Source organism: Spinacia oleracea, chromosome 4, assembly GCF_020520425.1.
Source record: "Spinacia oleracea cultivar Varoflay chromosome 4, BTI_SOV_V1, whole genome shotgun sequence".
NCBI lineage: Eukaryota > Viridiplantae > Streptophyta > Magnoliopsida > Caryophyllales > Amaranthaceae > Spinacia > Spinacia oleracea.
This window is the reverse complement of record NC_079490.1, coordinates 1,643,540-1,660,430: the sequence shown is the minus strand read 5'-3', so window position 1 is coordinate 1,660,430 and position 16,891 is coordinate 1,643,540. Positions and strand designations below refer to the sequence as shown.

The 16,891-nt window shown below is 36.5% G+C and overlaps 2 protein-coding genes across 2 annotated transcripts; one reads left to right on the top strand and one right to left on the bottom strand.

The window, feature by feature from the left end:
- Positions 1–258: 258 nt before the first annotated feature.
- On the bottom strand, positions 259–8,018 carry LOC110801595 (polyadenylate-binding protein RBP47B'). The gene is made up of 8 exons (XM_022006953.2): positions 7,802–8,018; positions 4,478–4,961; positions 3,975–4,060; positions 3,751–3,881; positions 3,528–3,624; positions 3,021–3,173; positions 1,283–1,377; positions 259–695 (listed from the first exon to the last, which is right to left on the bottom strand). The coding sequence occupies exons 1-8, from the start codon at positions 7,928–7,930 to the stop codon at positions 584–586; spliced, it is 1,287 nt and encodes a 428-aa protein (XP_021862645.1). The 5' UTR covers positions 7,931–8,018; the 3' UTR covers positions 259–583.
- A 1,638-nt stretch (positions 8,019–9,656) lies between these two features.
- On the top strand, positions 9,657–16,804 carry LOC110801603 (1-acyl-sn-glycerol-3-phosphate acyltransferase PLS1-like). The gene is made up of 11 exons (XM_022006964.2): positions 9,657–10,010; positions 11,371–11,493; positions 11,574–11,613; positions 11,780–11,853; positions 12,214–12,273; positions 13,025–13,102; positions 13,177–13,335; positions 14,285–14,410; positions 14,578–14,670; positions 15,659–15,745; positions 16,321–16,804. Exons 1-11 carry the CDS (start codon positions 9,930–9,932, stop codon positions 16,549–16,551), a joined length of 1,152 nt encoding a protein of 383 aa, XP_021862656.1. The 5' UTR covers positions 9,657–9,929; the 3' UTR covers positions 16,552–16,804.
- Positions 16,805–16,891: the final 87 nt, after the last annotated feature.

The following is a 16,891-nucleotide window of genomic DNA, read 5'->3' as shown; positions in this document are numbered from 1 at the left end:
GTCTAATCACGAAGTGAAACATTTTTAATAGCTTGATTCTATTTAAATGAACGCCAATTATATCGTAAATGGGGGATGTCAACTAGCTTATTTGGTAAAATCGTGAAGGGTGATACCCAAGACCTGGAATCGAATCACGCCCATATCATTTGTTACCTTGCCCTTTATGGCTTTCTCTACACCAAAAAAAAAAAAAAATTGCAAATACATGAATAGTACTAGCATATTTTTCCTAGCCTAATTTGTTGCAAAAAAAAATAATTTTTTCAATACTAATTCAAGACATAGCCAAAGGTGATCCCAAAAATTGATAAAAGGTATCAGATTTTTTTAAAAAAAACTAATACAATGGCAAAAGAAAACTGCTAGAAAACTATGCCACAACAAATTTATGTCTTCCATCTTCTGCATCAACATCTGAAAAAAGCTAGCCGCCGATGACCGAGCTTGCGTGACCTCCGGCTCGTTAGTAGACTGATGCAAATAAAAAACAGCCCAACAGGTTCACGAATACCATCATTATATACCGTACCGGAGATCCATTAACGTATCCAGTTCCTCCACCAATAACAGTGTTAATCAACTACTGACATCCATTAACGGATGAAGCTTGCATCGCAAATGGAGAGGTCGTTAACCACATTTGACGGCCGAGGATTGAACTTCCGTGGACGGAAAGATAAGCTGCATTAAGTCTGGATGGAGAAAAAATAAAAATCAGCATCGGATTTTGACAGGAAAGTTTTCCGGGTGAAAACACTACAGACACAATTTCATAACGATAAGGCTATTTAAGACGGGCTCAAATCCCATCTTTTATGTGAAAAATTCTACAACATGGTATTTACTACTACCTCCGTTTCACAATACTTGCATCATTTCTTTTTTTCACGTATTCCAACACGTTTCTTTGAAAATTAATATCTCTAATTATGTATAAGTAAAAATTTGGAATCCTCTCATTGATACGATTTTAATCACTTGACTACGTTTTTTCTTACATAATGGTGAAATAAAGATTATTAAAGTTGATTGATGAATAGTGTCAAAATGAGAAACGGAGGTAGTATTTAGACCCGTTATAACATAGCCCAGAAAATCTAATAAATCAAATGACCGACATGATATTTGCAACGGGGTAGTCAATTATGAAGCCACCTTTCACGACGGGCTTGCGTAATAATGTTATTTTACGGCGGGAAATCATGTCGTTAATAATACTTTTTTTTTTTGTAGTGAAATACAAAAGTGGAAAGGGAGGGGAGGGAAGGGAAGAGAGAACCTGTCAACATCAGGTGTAGCAAGGGGATCATCCTCTCTCTGCTCCATTCCTGGAGCAACGCTTGCTGCCGCGGTCATATCTTGAACACCTTCAGGCTGTAATAGACATCAAAATTAGCTATTGTGAAAACTTAGAGCTATTAAAAAGACACAAGACTGGCTATTTTAGGTTTGTTTGTCTTCTGACTTTCCTATATCAAAACCTGTGCACCATCATTAAGGGCGGTTCTTGGGGTGTGCGAGGTGAGCAACGGCACAGGGCCCCCAAATTATTGCCAATTATCTATGCTATCATTTTCCTTAATTCCTTAATTTGTGTCTGAGGGTATTATGGGAAAAAATTAACGGTTCAAAATAGAAATAGGCACATCATTTAGGGACAACGGAATAGGAAAACTAGCACTACATTTTGGGACGGAGGGAGTATAATATGGTTAGTTTCCTAAGTACTAGCAAAAACAAGATTGAAGTAGTGGTTAAGGTCTTGTTACGGAATACCCAAGGTCATGGGCTCAAAGTCCTTTTTTACATCTCTTTCCTTTTATCTTTTAATTGAATAAGGGCTTCATTTTGAGAAATTGCAGATGGCCCATAATCATGACATCGTTGTAGCCCCGGCACTGACCATCACAGACTCATGTGTGATGTGTCGTAGACATAAACACTCCCTTCCCATCCCCCGGTCCCGAGTCCCTGACAAAAAAGAAATCCGTAACGTAAAGAGTAAAGACCATGAAGACTACCAAGTCCAACATCCGTCAAGAGTCGAGCATAATTACCAAACCCACTTTTGTACTTTAATCAAACTTCAGAGGTTTAAACACTCTTTCTAACCCCACAAAAAAAAGTCCATAATGTATATAGGTTGTGTATTAGCCAGATCTATGTCAAGCCTATCAGTCATCTAGCAAGTTCAAATTGTTAATGATGTTATTCCGACTAACATCATATTTTTTTGGCAGAAGTATATTCATATATTAATGCCAGTTATAAGTCCAACATTTTCTTTTTCTATTTGTTTTTTTTGTTCTAGAGGATGTTTTCCTTTCAATCCTATACAAGGTTTATCAGAAACAGGCATTCATATATCATCCCAAAATCCAAGTACCCAACTATGAGAAGTTTGAATCAGGATATGTAATAGAAAAGTTGCAGAAAGGCCTGAAGGAAAGACAATACGATCAAAGAGAGGGCAAATGATCTGTTAGTGTTGATGAAACTTGAAAGGTAAATAAATAAAAGACACTAAACAACTGCTACTAACAAATCAAATGCAATTCCATTTCCATTATGACAGAAACATCAATACGGTCAAAGCGAGGGCAAATGATCTGTTTTAGTCTTGATGAAACTTGAAAGGTAAATAAATAAAAGACACTAAACAACTGATACTAACAAATCAAATGCAATTCCATTTCCATTATGACAGAAACATCAATACGGTCAAAGCGAGGGCCAAATGATCTGTTTTAGTGTTGATGAAACTTGAAAGGTAAAAAAAAAAAAAAAAAGACACTAAACAACTGCTACTAACAAATCAAATGCAATTCCATTTCCATTATGACAGAAACATCAATACGGTCAAAGCGAGGGTCAAATGATCTGTTTTAGTGTTGATGAAACTTGAAAGGTAAATAAATAAAAGACACTAAACAACTGCTACTAACAAATCAAATGCAATTCCATTTACATTATGACAGAAACATCTGTAATTTAGAAGTTAGGGACAAAGATCTCACCTGCTGAGGATACTGAGCATACCCAGCATATGCATTGTAAGCATATGGGTCCTGAGCACCAGCACCATATGCGTAGGCGTCATAACCTTGCCCATATCCATAGTATGCACCCCACTGGCTCGGATCCACTTGCTGACCCCATGCAGCAGAGTCCTAAAGATGTTTCAGAGTTCAGTTCGACTTATTTCAGACAAAATAAGTTCAGAAAAATTTAGTTAAGTTCAAATAAGTTCAGATAAGTTCAGAAAAAAATAAGTTTTTTTCAGACATTTTCACACACAAATAAGTTTATTTCAGACAAAATAAGTTTTTTTCACATAAAATAAGTTCAAATAAGTTCAGTTAAGTTCAGATAATATAAGTTCAGATAATATAAGTTCAGTCAAAATAAGTTGAATAGAATGGAGCCTGACTTCTGAATTTGCGTAAACTCGAAGCTGAAAGTAAATGTACTCTAAATGGATGTAATTATACAGAGGGCTTGAAAATTTTCCAGGGAAACATTACCTGTTTAGCAGTTGGGCTCTTGCCCCATGAAACACGAACTGGTTGCTGACCTATCACAGTTCCTTGCATCTTCAGTATAGCTTCTTCAGCAGATGCCCTGCAAACAACACAATACATTTAAGGAATTGATAAGTTATTAGTCAAAAGAGAAAGATTACACAGGCATAACCATATATTAATGGAGACTAAGTCATGCGTTATAGAAAGCTATAAATATACCTACCTAACTGCATACTGCACAAAACCACATCCTTTACTAGCTGGGATCTTGACATAGCCAATCTCTCCAAAATGCAAGCAATGTTGTCTCAGCTCTTCTTCGGTTACATTTGGGTCCAAATTACCAACATAAATCTGCAAAAAAAAGAAAGTACACATAAAAGCTAATAAGACAAGGTATCATAAGTCCAGATACACTGACATGGCCCATCTCTGCTTCCCACTTACCGTTGTATTATTCGGATCATTCTCCACTGGTAATTGTTGAACTGGTTGAACTGCTGGCACTACGTATGTTGGAGCAGGATATAGGGCTGTCAAAGTAAAATAAAGCTGAGTACATTCTACATGTTCGAAATCACACAGGAAAAGATCCAAAATGCTAAAATGTTATGAGAAATCTTGCAAATAAGAATAAAGTAGATCTGATCAACATGATCCCGGTCCGACCGGCCCGAAAAGTAGCGGGTTTTGGGCAGAATATTTCGGCCCAGTTTTCGGGCCCTGCCCGGTATTTAAAAAACGGGCTTTGGGCAACGTAAAACACCAATTTTTAGTTATAAATTTGACCTAGCCCAAAGTGGCCCAAAAGCCCGTTATTTTTGGCCTGAAATAGCAGTTTTGGGCACACAAAATTGGCCCGGCCCAGCATAATGGGCAGATTTTTATGGTCGCAGCCCGGCCCGCCTTTGACCAGGTCTAGAATAAAGTATGCCTGAAAAAAAGGTTACCTTTGGCTACAGCATACTGTTGCTGGATCCCTGGTGACTTTTTAGGAGTTGCAGCACTAATACGCATAGGCCTTGATAAACAGTATTGGCCATTCATTTCAGTCATGGCCCGGTTTCTCTCCATTTCATCTGCAAATTTAACAAACCCGTATCCCTTTGAACGACCAGTGCTCGGATCAGTTACAACCTTTGCTCCCCTTACTGAAGGATAGTGAGCTCTAAAGGTTTCTTGCAACAAATAATCTGAAACATCAGGTGCCAAATCACCCACAAAGATAGAATGCTCGGGACCCGCATCAGGTCTTCTTTCTCCAATCCCAAATGATGCCCAATTTAGTCTGAAAGGCTGCTCAGTTCCTGGCATGGGAGTTCCGTTATACGATTGCAAAACACGTTCAGCAGCTGCATGCGAAACAAACTCGACAAATCCATACCCCTCTGGATGGCCAGTAAGCTTGTTACGGATGACCTTCACAGAAATAACCTACATAATAACACATAAAAGTATATTACTATGGCTCTACATCTCCGCTAACAGTAATTATTAAAACGGCCACCACACTCAATATCAATTCCACTTAAACAGGAACTGGAGGAACAAAGTGTACACTGCCGTACCCCTTACTCATCAATTCATCATAGAAAGTATCAACTATTTTAAAGGCTATAAGTGAAAGGCCCAGATTGAATCATTTTTCTTCTTAAGAAAAAACATAATGAAGTTCGTTGAAGTGTAGGTGAAACACCATCACAGATTCACAGTAATAAGAAGAAGGATAGCCGGATAGGAAAATATTTTAACGATGATACAACAACCAAACATCAACAACTATAGGTGAATAAGGGGGGAAATGTGCACTAGGATGACATCTATGGGTACTGACTAAATAGTTAAGAAAGTAGATTAAAATAGAAAATAGCAAATACCAAGGAAAGCACAAGGAGTCCTCGACACCAAGTCATATAGGATTCTAGGGTAGTACACATACAAGTAAAAAGGAGGAGGGGGGGGGGGATAAGAGGAATGGAAAAGGTACACTGCCAACAAAATATCCTAAGAGGGAATAAAAATGTCCCTACTTGTGTTGATTCCTATCTAGGTCCATGGCCATGCTCTCCGTAACGGGACATTTCCTACGGCTCCTACCTAATGAAATCTAACAACCTTGACCCCAAGTCATACCAGATAAAACATACATAAGTGGAAAGGAGGGGGTTGGGGAGTGAGAGGTGGGCAAAAGGAACATTGCCAATAAAATTATTCAAAAAGGGAAAAGAAACTTCTTTACTTGTGATCAGCTGCATAAATTATAGCATGCCAATAAATCCCTGTTAAGGGTCATGTCTTCAGCAAGTAGTGGACTGGCGCTTTCTCGTATATCTCCAAACAGACTATTCCCAAAGTGATTTCCAACCCAGCAAACATGTTGTATCTGAACATCACACCCCTCTTTATTCAACCACTGGTTGCACCAGCACTACTTGATGATATGATAATGTGCAAAACTTCAATCTGGTCACAAAAAACTTTCTTTTTCTAATAGCAAAAAGGAACAACATTGAGCTTCATACATCTAATCTTCTCCAAGTGCACCAAAGGGAGATGCCTCGCCGCCTAACTAGGTGGTGGTGTTTGTTATTGTCATAGAAGGTCCATAGTTTACACGGTCCATAATTTCTTACACTGCGACAATCTTTTATCTCTCCTCTAACTAAACAAGGTGGTGTTTGTTATGGTTATAGAACGTACGGAGTGCATAATTTACAAGTCCATGATTTTTACCCAGCAATAATCTTTTGTCTCTCCCCTAACCAAACCCTTAAGTCTCACCCGACTTCCTCACTGGACCTCCATATCTTCCTCCCAAACCTAATACTCATAACTATTTACACCGCAATAATCTTTTGTCTCTCCTCTAACCAAACCCTTAAGTCTCCCCCAACTGCCTCACTGGACCTCCAAATCTTCCTCCCAAACCTAATACTCATAACTTCTTTTCCAACTCTCAACAATATCTAGACCATTAGATCATACAAGGGAAAATAAGAGGCTTCACTTCGACAAAAGAAGTGCATATTCTGAGTTTCAGTTGAAACTACATTCTCAGAAAACCTAGATTCAGCTCAAAGAAACAGGAATAGATTATGCCAAATTCAAAGTTTTTATTTCCCAGCAACAGAGTTGAAATTGCAATTTAACAATAACAATTGGTAAACCAAGAAAACCCCACCCCCAAAATCCTATGATTACCTACATTCTTAGAAAACCTAGATTCAACTCAAAGAAACAGGGACCATACAAACTATCTAGCTTTATTTCTTGCGATAAATCAATCAAAAATCAAGCTCGGATGCCAAATTCTAAGTTTTTAGTTCCCAGCAACGAAGTTGAAATTGAAAATTAACAATAACAATAGGAAAACCAACAAAACCCCACCTCCAAAATCCTATGATTAACTACATTCTTGGAAAACCAAGATTCAGCTCAAAGAAACAGGGATTATACAAACTAGCTAGCTTTTATTTCTTGCTACAAATCGATGGAAAATCGAGTTTTAATACAACCCCTTCAACAGATGAATCGACTCCCAAATTCAAAGTTTATATTTCCCAGCAAAAAAGTTGAAATTGAAATTAACACTAACAATTTGGTAAACCAACAAAACCCCACCTCCAAAATCGTATGATTAACTAAACTAATTGTTAGATAATGCCTTGAATTGGTCAAACCCCTTACTGAAACGCCCCAGCACGGGGATCTCGCTGACCGGTCAGCGAGTCGGGGTCCTGGTTTAGGGGTTCGGGGGCAACGCCCCCGAACTTTACGGTATCTGTTATTTTGGACACGGGTTATCTATTTTGGGCCTATTTTCTGGGCTTTTCCGCATCTGTCTAGAGAGTAGTATATAAACTCTTTAGGTGAAAACCTAGCCGTATTCTGTAATCTGTATTCCTCAAGATCAATAAAACTTTCCTCCCCTCTGCCTGTGGACGTAGCTAACACATTGTTAGTGAACCACGTTAAATCTCTGCGTTCTTTAATTACGTTATTTAATCTTTCTTTGCATCCGTTATAACACTAATGATAAATTTAGCACCCCAATTGAAGTTAAACAGCAGATAATCAACAGAAAAGATATTTCCCAGCAACAAAGTTGAAATTGAAATTAAACCATAAAAAATGGTAAACCAACAAAACCCCACCTCCAAAATCGTATGATTGACTAAACTAATGATAAATTTAGCACCCAAATTGAAGTTAAACAGCAGATAATCAACAGAAAAGAGAAGGGGGTGAGGAGAGGATAGGAGAGAGAAAATTACCTCCCCAGATTGTGCGAAGCAATTGAGAATATAGGACTCGTCGACCCAAATTTGAAGGTCACCAATCCAAAGAGTTCGAACTTCTTCTAGGGTTTGTGGTTGATGATGGTGCGGTTGAGGAGCTGCCATTCTTGTGCTTCGTCTTCGCGCTTTCTCCTACTTCTGGTTTCGTCGACCCAAACCGGAACTTATTAGCCTCCTTTCTTTAGTAACGGAAGTACCAAAATGCAAAATTGCTTAGAAATACCACCAATATAAGTCATACTTCCTCCGTCTTTTAATAGTCGCAACGTTTGGAATTTTGTCACTATTCATATAATCTACTTTGACTATTCGTAGTGTTTTTTATATAAGATAAAATATAGTCACGTGGGATCTTGTTAGATTCGTCTCAATATATATTTTCAAAATATCAACTTTTTATAATTTTTACATAAAGAGAATTTAAGATATAATTGATCAAAGTTGTGCATCGGCATGCGTGAAACTAACAAACGTTGCGAGTATTAAAAGACGGAGGAAGTATGTGTTATTATTGGTATTCACATAATTTGTATTGGTACTAACATATTCTGTATTGGTACTCCAAATTCTGTATTGGTACTCACTTGTGTCCAATATGGACACAAGTCACTTGTGACAAAGACTTCTCCAACAACTAACCCAACCTCTAGTAGACTAATCAAGAAGGTGCAATGTGTTGTAGAAAAAAAGATTATGATTAACGATTAATTATGATAGACTAATTGGTTGAAATATGGGTTAAGTTAGTAATTGATAATAAATAATTTAAAAAGTAGTAGTAATCGTAGTAGTTGACATTTTTTAACAACCTAGATAGTAATTGACATACTCACTAAACATGTAGTTAGTAATTGATGAAAATTTTCAAATAATAATAAGGTTTAAAATTGGACGAAAATTTATTCGAAAGTAAAATCCGTCTCACTTGATTTGAAATTTAGAGTTTTGAAATTTTAATCGATAAAATCTTGTAAATAATCCACTCTCTTCAAAAGGACTTTGAATTAATTTGATGGAGGTATATGAAAAGCTTGTTAACAAATGTTGTCCTACTTTATAAGTTAATATGAAATGTGTTACTAAAATTATTAGTTATAAAGAGACTTGGATAGATTTGAGTTATTGCCATCACGTAAGTGTCGTGTCATACTGAAACATTTAAAAGGGATCCCCATGCAAGCGAGCAACCAAGTGTATTGGTGTGCCACCAAGTCGAGTTTGCATATGTAAGTCAATCTCGCGTATTTTGGCATAATTTGTCGTTTCTTATCATACTTTTTCTAACAAGATGTGGCCCAAGAGAAATACACACAGTAATGTGTCGTGTCGTGTCTATCCTGAAATAGTAACTGAAATGCATAGCTCATATATATAAAATTATAGAGTGAACATGAGGGAAGATGTTATATTGACTTTGCATAAAGAAGAGTGTACATTCTATTTATATTAGGAGGAGCATTACGTCTCACATTGACTTATCACTTGTAAAATATAATATGAGCGTTAGACAACAATGCTATCAGGCTATCAGCACATGATCCCAAAAAGATTACAATAGAAAAGTACTAAAAGGAAAAAAAGAAGAAGTCCTAATTAGATTATTCCTTGCGAAATATTTATCTCATAATGTTATTTAATTATGTACTCAAAACGTGTCTTGTCACGAGCCAACCTGACCCAATACCATCTTTATTAAGTCATGCCCAACACGTGATATTTGAACATTTATATATGACCATATAACATTAACATTAAATTAGTCTAATTCACACTTCTTCATCATTTTATCGGATTCATGTCTTATTATGGTGTTGAGTTGCCTATTTTGGACTTTTTATGTTTGAACAAAAGTCAACGCCATTTTCAATTTTCTTCACAAGAGTCAACCCCAAATTAATTTAAGTTCTTAATGAGTCTAACCCATGATATTCATCACTCCAGGTTGTTGCTTCGCACGTCATGTGCGTACAAACTACAAACTATGAAAATTCCAACATTTTAATTAGATTTTCTCCCACTTTTCTTCAAATCAATTTCTTCCTAATTCATTGTCTTAATCTTGATTAAGAATCTAATTTATTTCAATCTGAAAATTATTGAAGAAATGGAAATTCCTGTTATTTTTGTTATTATTCCAGTGGGATTAGTTTTTCTTCTTTCAGGCCTAATTGTTAATCTCATTCAGGTAAACCCGTAAACCCCATTTCCATTATCATCATGTTTTTCTGCTAAATTTCATAATTTGTTTAATTTGATTGTTGCATATAAGTTTTCTTAAATTTGCGTCGAATGTTGGTTTTGATGAATAAATTGTTTGATGGGTTTTCAATTTTACGAGTGAAATTGACAGCTTGAATTTTTTGAGGGAGATTTCATAAGATTTTATTTTATGTAATTAGGCTAATTAATCATCAGAAGGATGGTTTTGGATTGTTGGAACGATGTTGCAATTGCAAACAGATTATGGATGGGAATTTTGTTCATAAACCATTTGGTAGAAGGGAATTGGAAGGAAAAGAAAAGAAAAATAGCATTTCCCATGTTTGGTTTTAAAAATTACATGCGATTTGATAGTGAAGGAAGGGAAATAGAGAAATTCTGACTTAATCTCAGTGATTGGGAAATCTTCCCAATCAAATGGCAATATTGTAATCACTGAGATTAACTGAGAAGTTTTTCCCAATCACTGGTATTATATTCATAGGAATAGGAAAATGAAAGTGATAATTTCACCTTAGATTTATGCTTGAGTAGGAGGGAAGTAGCTGCTATATTCCCTTTGTATTTGGCTTCAATTGAATAGAAGTTCGGAGGAGATGGTGAATGTGTAATGGCTGTGGGATGTTTATAGGATTAGGGTTTTCTGGAACGAGTCTCGATATTGGCCTACAAAATATTGTACTACGAGCAGTCGAGTACATTATAATCTTCAATCCTACAGAAAGTAGGATCAAAATGGGTATTGTTAACTTGTTGCTAGGGGCTTAGGACTAGGTTGATATATACATCATATATCATGTACTCTATGTTAGTATGTTAGTATGTTACCCGGACTCGGATACCCATATCGGACACGGGTACGTGTCTAAGTACCCGACACGCCCTTGTTGTGAAAAAGTTGAATGATTTTGGACCAAAATGAAGTGTCCAAGTGTCCATACCCATGTCCGAGTGTCGAGGATCCGACATGGGTATTTGAGGTAAAATGAAGAATCGAGGTAACAAATGTACTTCTTGTCACTGAGGTGGATGGATCATTGGCTTTGGAGTTCGCGTGTTAATCAAATTGAGATGCGACTATTTCATGTCACTGATGTTGTATAGTACACTGTATGATCCAAGGCCACTAAATAATATCAATTCATAAACATCTTGTATTTAATTTAGAACAGATATGTGATTGTTCTTTGCTTCTGTACTTTTTGTTTTTCGGTGCTGACTTGTTGTATGATTGCTTTGTGTGAAAAACTTAGATGATGATGATGATTTTCTTAGACTAATATGCATATCTTGAATCCTTTATTTGCATGTGCTTGTATTTCCAGGCTATCCTTTATGTCTTAGTTCGACCTCTATCAAAGAATATGTATCGGAGATTAAACAAAGTAGTAACAGAACTGTTGTGGTCAGAGGCTGTTTGGCTCTTTGATTGGTGGGCAGGTGTGAAGGTTGGTAATCACCATTGACAGTTTCCTTTTAGATATCTTTATTTTTTCTGTTTTTGTATTAAAAAGTTGGGTTGTTGCAGGTGGAGCTGCACACTGATTCTGAGACATTGCGTTTGATGGGTGAGATACATTAGTTCTGAATCCTAAGAATTCCTATTTTTAAGTTCTTTGCAGTTGTTTTGAAGTGTCTGAATTTGTTGTTTTTGCCTATCACTTCCAGATTTAAGTTAATGTATAATATATTCCGTTTTTGGTGAACTTACATAATTTAGTGACACTTTTTCAGGTAAAGAACACGCTCTTCTTATCTCCAACCATAGAAGTGACATTGATTGGCTTATTGGATGGGTCTTAGCTCAGGTGCTCTTCAAGAAATCCAATATAAATTTCAGAACTAAAACTCTATGAATGAAACACTCATTTCGCATTTATAATTTTTTTGTTGCATACATGTCTTATACCACATTGCTGAAATTTCTGTGTGCAACATTAATCCAAATACTTCATAGTTCATACTTCATAGAAATATGATGTCACCAGAATACTGTAGTTGTTAAGACTTTCTGCAATGCAGTTCTGTATATTTAACAGAATTCCGTATCTTTTATAAAAAAAACATAACACTTGCTTATTTGAATCAGAGTAATGTCTAGATTTAATGATCATCATCCAAATGTTCAGTTTTCAGTCATTAACAGCTGTCTGTTTGTTCTGAAACAGAGAGCAGGTTGCCTAGGTTGTACTATGGCTATCATGAAGAATGTTTTAAGGTATCTTCCGGTGAGTTTCTATTGCTTCAACTGTTGTGGGAGCTTAAGACTCTAAACTAATATGAGTGAAATTTATTACAAGTTTGTAAACTAGAATCAAAAGTTTTCATGTTGACATTTACAATTTGCACATTTGATGTATTTTTCTCTGCATTTGGCTGAGACTAATGTGTTTCCTCAACAGCAGATTTACATTGATGCAAGTATGCAACCGATGAATAAGATACATCTTTGATAATCTTTGTTGTTTTCTTGAATAATGATGTTAAAAGAATCATTTGACTAACAATATTAATCTCCTAAGATAGCTAATGCTGATAGTTGCTGACTCCTATGATTTATGTATGATTATGGCATTATGCAGTTCAATAGTTCATGAGTATTTCCTTACTGGTTGTATTTACATTATTTTTCTTTCTAGATATTGCTTTTCTGGGCTAAAGTACAGCTATTCTACGAGATTTAATCCTATTCCATCAATAAGAAATCGCAGAGTAAAGGATGCTCATTGACATGTATACAGATCCCAAATTACTCCTCTGAATAGTACTTCAGAACTTAAAAAGTAAAATTTCTTAATGACTCATGAGTAATGTCTTAATGGTCACATCAGAACACGAGTAATGAAATATCCTTGCTCATTAATAGTCCTCTCATCAGTAATTACCAGATATAATAGCGAACAAACTTCAAACGGAATTATATGGTGTCTTGATACTTCTTTATGTTTTGAATAAAATAATTTTTTGCACCAAATGCAGGTTATTGGTTGGTCGATGTGTTTCTCTGAGTACATTTTTGTCAAAAGGAGATGGGCTGAAGATGAAAGCACCCTAAAGGTACTTCCAAATGCATATCAAACTTTTGGTTTGGTTTTTCTTGTTAAATAGTTGATTAATGGTAAATGTCACAGTCAGGTTACGAGAAATTAAAGGATTTTCCTGTTCCCTTTTGGTTGGCTCTCTTCGTTGAAGGAACTCGCTTCACACAACCAAAACTGTTAGATGCTCAGCAGTTTGCTATTTCAAAAGGGTTAAATGTCCCCAGAAACGTTTTGCTTCCTCGTACCAAGGTTCTTCTCGTAGTCTCTCTTTTCTTTGTTTTCTTTAGCGTGCTCTTTTCTTTTTGTTAATTTTCTTATGTTTGTCGTTTGATTGATTTTGCAAGGCCTTGATGAGTTGGTTCTATTATGGCCTAAATTTGTTGCCTCTATTTTTCTCCCACATGTGCATCAAGCATCATAATATACATATGCATTCAAACTATTCTCTACAAAAATGGTCAGTTATAAATTACTATAGGAATTATAAGATTACAACATCTTATATGACCATAGGACACAATCCCCGAAATTTTAGGAGTTTCCGAGACCGGGTCCCGAAACCTCCAAATTTGGTAAAAAATGGTGTATTAGCCTTCATTTTTGGACATTTTTGAACCCGAAAAGGTAAGAGGTCCAAATGCTTCCCGTATACCCCGTGGGTCCCTTGGGGGCATATTGGGTGCTTAGAACCATCTACTTCACCTCTTAAATGACATTTTAGCCGATTTTCTTAAAATCGGATAATGTTGAATCAAGGCCATTCCGTGCCCTTAACTCCTTAAGTAACCAACGAGTGGGTTTTTTATGATTCAAAATTTCCTTATAAGACCATAGGAACATTCCCCCAAATTTTAGGAGTTTCCGAAACCGGGCCCGGGAACCTCCAAATTATGTCAAAAACGGTGTTTACTACTACAGACAATTATAACTGTATTTCCAATACTACATATGATTTTTTGGATTTTGGGGTATTACTGGTATCGTTTGTGCCTATTGTCTAATCTATTTCCAATGCACAACTCATGTTACCGGTTCTAGGGAGACTAATACCTCCCATCTGGGTGATTTCAGGGTCTTATTCTAGCTATAATTTAGACTTATGTGGTATCATGTCTATTGCCTCTTTTTTCTTCTTCAATACAACTACCGGCTAATAATATATGTTGACATACTGTTACTTCCATCTGGGTGTTTTCAGGGTCTTGTTCTAGCTGTAAAACATATGCGGTCATTTGTTCCAGCAGTGTATGATGTTACCTTCACCGTAGCCAGAGATAGTCACCCACCTTCAATGCTATCATTACTAAAGGGAAAATCTTCTGTGGTAAGCTGTAGACCCTTTTCTCATAATGGAAAGAGAAGTATAGTAAAAGACAACTAGTGTATATGGTAAAAAAAATGCTGTATGCTTTGGTCTTCCACCAAAGGAAACTGTCATTTCTTTCTTTTGCTAATTCCCTATGTTGATGTTCTAGCTACTTTTTGTTCCAGGTAAAAGTGCATGTTAAGCGGCATTTGATGCACGAATTGCCCGAAACTAGTGATGGTATTGCACAGTGGTGCACAAACCTGTTTGTGGCCAAGGTAAGGAGACTAAGAACTACAGTAAGAACCACTAAAATTCTGCAGCTTAGGATAATGACAACTTTCACCTGGAAAAGAAGGGGGGAGGGGGGCATAAGTGTACCTTTTGCATCAAGACTTATTTCCTTCGATGTATAATATGAACTAGAAAGTCCCATCTATTGTAGGTACCCATAATGAATATCAGCGTCTTAGGGGCCGTTTGGTTTGAACGGGGTAAAGGGAATGAAATCAAGAAAGGGAAAGAAGGGGAAAAGAATGTGAAACCGTTTGATTTAACTATTTGTGTCAAGACTTATTTCCTTCGATGTATAATATGAAGTAGAAAGTCCCATCTATTTTAGGTACCTAAAATGGATATCATACTATTAGGGGCCGTTTGGTTTGAACGGGGTAAAGGGAAAGAAGGGGAAAAGAATGTGAAACCGTTTGATTTAACTGGTTGTTTGGGTGGTATTTATGCCTTTCATCTTTTTTTTTTTACTTTTTAGGAAGGTAAAAAATGATGACTGATGAGTCTCACTAGGGGAAGGGAGTGAAGGGGAAGCATGGGAGGTTGATCCCCAAAGTTTACAAGGTGGTGGGAGTTATCTACTCATTTTAGTTGAGTCCAAATCAATTTGTCTCACAATTTATGCCATAAAATTGAGTATGTAATAAGGTAGGTTTAGACCTTTAGGCGTAAAATAAATCGCACTATACTGAAATTGCATCTGTTTAAAATATGAAGCTGATTTTAGCTGTTCTGTTGGAAAATAAGCTCAAATAAAATCACACTATACTGAAATTGCATCTGTTTCAAATATGAAACTGATTTTAGCTGTTCTATTGGAAAACAAGCTCTGAAGAACATCTTACAGAGTATTTGACCAATAAATCATTCTTATCATGAAATTTTTCAAAAAGAAAAGATAATCATTTATATCCTGCCTGGTTGATTCCTTTGATTCTGCTTGATTTTAACCTTGTGTCCTTTGAACTTCACCAGGACGCATTCTTGGATCAGTACTTTTCAGGTGGCAGTTTTGGTAGCGAAGAACTTCAAGATTTTGGTCGACCAAAGAAATCATTAATTGTAAGACACTAATAAGGCTCTGTTCTTTTTCACATTATTTTATTGCTTATTAGATCAGACGAGAAAAATCAGACGAGAAAAATCAGACTAGATCAACCAAAATAGGTGAAGAGAACAAGGCCTGATAGCAGGCTTGCAGCATAACAAAACTGATTAGCTTATCCTAGACCTAATCATCATGATCCCGGCCCGCTGGCCCAGCCAACCCGGTCCGAAAGCAGCGGGTTATGGGCAGAACTTTTAAGCCTGTTTTTCGGGCCCGACCTTTTTTTGTTTTTGTTTTTGGGTGGGTGTTGGGCAACTCAAAATTGCAATTTAGTTATAAATTTGGTCTTGCCCGAAATTGGCCTAAAAATCCCGCTATTTTGGCCCTAAAATTTGGTTTTGGGCAGAAAAATTCAACTTGAAATTTGGCCCGGCCGACCTAATGGTGTGGCCCGACCCGAACCCAGCCCAACCCGAACCCAGCCCAACCCGCAATTTGATCAGGTCTAGGCGTCTAGCTTATCCTCACGGAGTCACGGCCTTTTGGCGTATGATTGATTTGATTTTCTCGGTTTTTTGTTTATGAACAGGTGATGATTGTTTGGTCTTGTTTACTTGGCATGGGTGCTTTCGGGTTCTTTTTCTGGACTCAAGTTTTCGCGACATGGCCAGGAATTATAGTATCAGCTGCAGTTCTGCTACTTGTTATAGTCACCATGCAGACCCTGATTCTGTTCACACAGTCAGAACCAAACATTGATTCTATGCCAATCAAGATACTCACACAAGATCCAACAAAAGAGATTCTTCTTAAAAGATGAACAGATTATTATTCAGAGCAAAGATAGAAGATTCTTTGAGCTGAACTTTTATGTGATCAATTAATCATGCATAGGTGAAAGTTAGCCATTCATTCATTCTGTTCTTTTTTTTTTCAAATTTTTTTTTTGTGTTAAAACATATACTTGTATATTTTTTTGATTGATGACTTGAAATTTCTCGCAATTGGAGTGCCAAAATCAATTTTGGAATGGTAAAATCATTTCCTAGAAGAAAGTGATCATGTTTTGACAATGTTGTTTCTACTCTTTACCACTACGAGAAGATATGTTTTACTCTCTACTTTCATATTGTAAAATTAATCGAATGTATTATAGAGCC